We start from the raw sequence: 2,529 nt of genomic DNA, 5'->3' as shown, positions 1-2,529 counted from the left end.
CTTTCCTTCCTTTCTTGTGGAGACAGTGCCACAATAAGGTGGCATATTCTGCCTACATCCACAAACTTCTCTATCTACACTAGCTTTCATCTCATGGACCAGAGCAGAGCATCCTCACAAGTCACAACCACCAATGGCAGGCTGTAGCTTCAAGGTTTTGAGGCTGTGGCCATGTATCAAGTGCGCGGCGCCATCTGGCAACGCCAGACTTGAAGCCAAGCCAAGCCAAGCAACGATTGAGCAAGTTATATTCACATAAAATTAGCATCCTGACCAAGTCATTACAATAAGTGATGGGGGGCAGAAGAAAAAAGAAAAAAGATCTATCACAGAGCTATGATATATTAAAAAGAATGGGAGGTGAAAATGTCCTCTCTTGATCTTGTAGCGCCATTCGTCCATTACTCGGGAATCAGCTTCAGGATAAGTGAAGTAAATTTCACCGTCCCACACAGCGTCATCCACCAGCCAAGCGTCCTCGACAGCAGTCCCTGAGCTAGCAGAGTACCTCTACCTGACCGGTACCGGCACGCGAGCGAGTGATCGTCGATGGAGATAGCTCGATAATATAATGCCAATGGAAGCCGAGCTCAAAAGTCCAATACCGTCGAAGTGAGGTTCATCAATGGCCCCAAAGCACTGGGAGCAAACTTCCTTGCAAAGAGGTAGCACACAGAGGTGTGCTTCGAGTTGTAGAGGCACTGCGTACCGTTGTTCCTGATGGCCTTGATGAAATCCACATTGATGTTTCCAGCACCATATCTTGCTGGATGTGGGCCTCCTCTTGACCAATCAACCCATGTGATGGTCCTGTTGGCGTTGAGCGACCCGTGGAAAAGATGAAGATAGGTCGGTATGTAATGCTCATCCGGGTAGCAAGATGGTCTGCAATGCTTCCGGAAGATCGAGTAATACTTGTAGTCCGCTACCACACGCACGGCCAGCTCACGGTTAAGCTCAAACCACTCTGACCCTTTCCTCCATTGTTCCGGCAAGATGTGAGGTGCCATTCGACGGTTGTAGCGGCCAGCGCTTTGAGGGGTGTCGATGTTGTAGGACTCAACGAAGCTGTGCTCCGAGTTTATGAGATACTCGTAGACGGTTGGGAAGTTGAACACCGGAATGCAGCTCTCCGAGAGCAAAACAAAACGCTCGTTCGAGAAATCCAACAACGCATTGGCCAGCAGGCGCTTCTCAGCATCCACCAGGGTTATCGATCCCCAAGACACTTCCTGCATTGGCAATAAACAAGGATCAGAATATGTTATCAAAACTAGCCGTTGATCAGGGTCCGAGAACCGCACATGGAGGGCACTCACACTGTTAAATACTGAAAGAATGCACACATCGCATCGATATTTGAGGTTGACACTTTAGCCCCACATATATGAACATAAAAGAAGAAAAGCAGAGTACACAAATAAACAAATTCCCAACCATATGACATCCTTGACTAATTATTTAGTGGATAAATTCAAGCAGAATATTGTAGATTAAGCATCTCTAGATCACAATATTAGCAACATTCGTGAGCACCACTAGTTGGAGAATCCATCGAGTAGTTTACCCACCATCCTGGCATGGGGTCAGGCAAGCATATTCCCCTAGAGGCTAGAGCAAATACATACACATATCCCAATCATGAATCAAGTTGAGCACATGGCAACCACCAACTAGCACGACAACGGTTGTCCGACTCACTCCACCAAGGCACCAGCTAACGAATCAATCAGCCACAAATTTTCCGCAGGCAACACAACATAGTTCGTTCAACTAACTACCAATCTGATTTTTACACGGTTCGTTTCATTAAGGTAAATTATGGAGGAAAAGAAGAGACTTGAGATTGATTATAGTACCTCGCTGGGGATCTGGCGGCCGTAGAATGGGGATGTCTTGGAGACGTTGAGCTTGTAGTCCGGTATGGTGTGGAGGTAGACGGAGAAGAGGCCCTGGTGACCGCGGAAGAAGCGCTCCCAGAGCGGGGCGAAGGGGAGCGGGCCGCGGGTCATGAAGAGGAAGGCGACCTTGGGGACGCGCTGGAAGGGGAACTCCTCGGCGGTGGGCACGAGGGTGGCGCGCCAGAAGAGCTCGTCGTCGGTCATGGAGTGCGCGAGGGTGGGCGGGTGCACGAAGGCCTTGAAGCCCGGGCCGCAGTCACCCGTGGCGCCCCGGCGGTCGCAGGAGCTGTAGGTGGCGGTGGGGAAGAAGAGCTCGGTGTGGGAGTTGTAGTAGTAGCGGGAGACGTTGGCGCTGACGGAGAGGCCGATGACGACGCCGGCCATGAAGATGACCATGGCGGTGACGAGCTTGAGCAGGCCCGTGGACCAGTCCTTGCGCGGCGTGTTGGGGAAGTAGTCGCCCTCCTCGTCGGCGCCGCCCCCGCCGCCGCCCCCGCCGCGGGACTTGAGCATCGGCTTCGAGTCCCCCCACATCGCGACGGCCGGCAAATCGAGCGCAGGCTAATTGTTCCGCCGGCGGCGAGATCGGCCGGCGCGAGGGAGCAAGATGGGGCCTTTTCGGCGCCGG

General features: G+C 52.4%; 1 protein-coding gene across 1 annotated transcript; it reads right to left on the bottom strand.

The window, feature by feature from the left end:
* Positions 1-223: 223 nt before the first annotated feature.
* Positions 224-2,523, bottom strand: LOC119328687 (glycosyltransferase BC10-like). The gene is made up of 2 exons (XM_037601664.1): positions 1,860-2,523; positions 224-1,232 (listed from the first exon to the last, which is right to left on the bottom strand). Exons 1-2 carry the CDS (start codon positions 2,433-2,435, stop codon positions 591-593), a joined length of 1,218 nt encoding a protein of 405 aa, XP_037457561.1. The 5' UTR covers positions 2,436-2,523; the 3' UTR covers positions 224-590.
* Between the last annotated feature and the right edge of the window lie 6 nt (positions 2,524-2,529).

Source organism: Triticum dicoccoides, chromosome 7A (genome assembly GCF_002162155.2).
Source record: "Triticum dicoccoides isolate Atlit2015 ecotype Zavitan chromosome 7A, WEW_v2.0, whole genome shotgun sequence".
In the NCBI taxonomy this organism is placed as follows: Eukaryota; Viridiplantae; Streptophyta; class Magnoliopsida; order Poales; family Poaceae; genus Triticum; species Triticum dicoccoides.
Note: the sequence above shows the minus strand (reverse complement) of the source record. Positions and strands in the feature narration are given on the sequence as shown.

Coding starts and splice junctions, on each gene's coding strand:
- LOC119328687 (XM_037601664.1), bottom strand. CDS start 2,435: ATGTGGGGGGACTCGAAGCCGATGCTCAAGTCCCGCGGCGGGGGCGGC. Junction 1,233..1,859: donor GCCGCCAGATCCCCAGCGAG/GTACTATAATCA, acceptor TTGCCAATGCAG/GAAGTGTCTTGGGGATCGAT.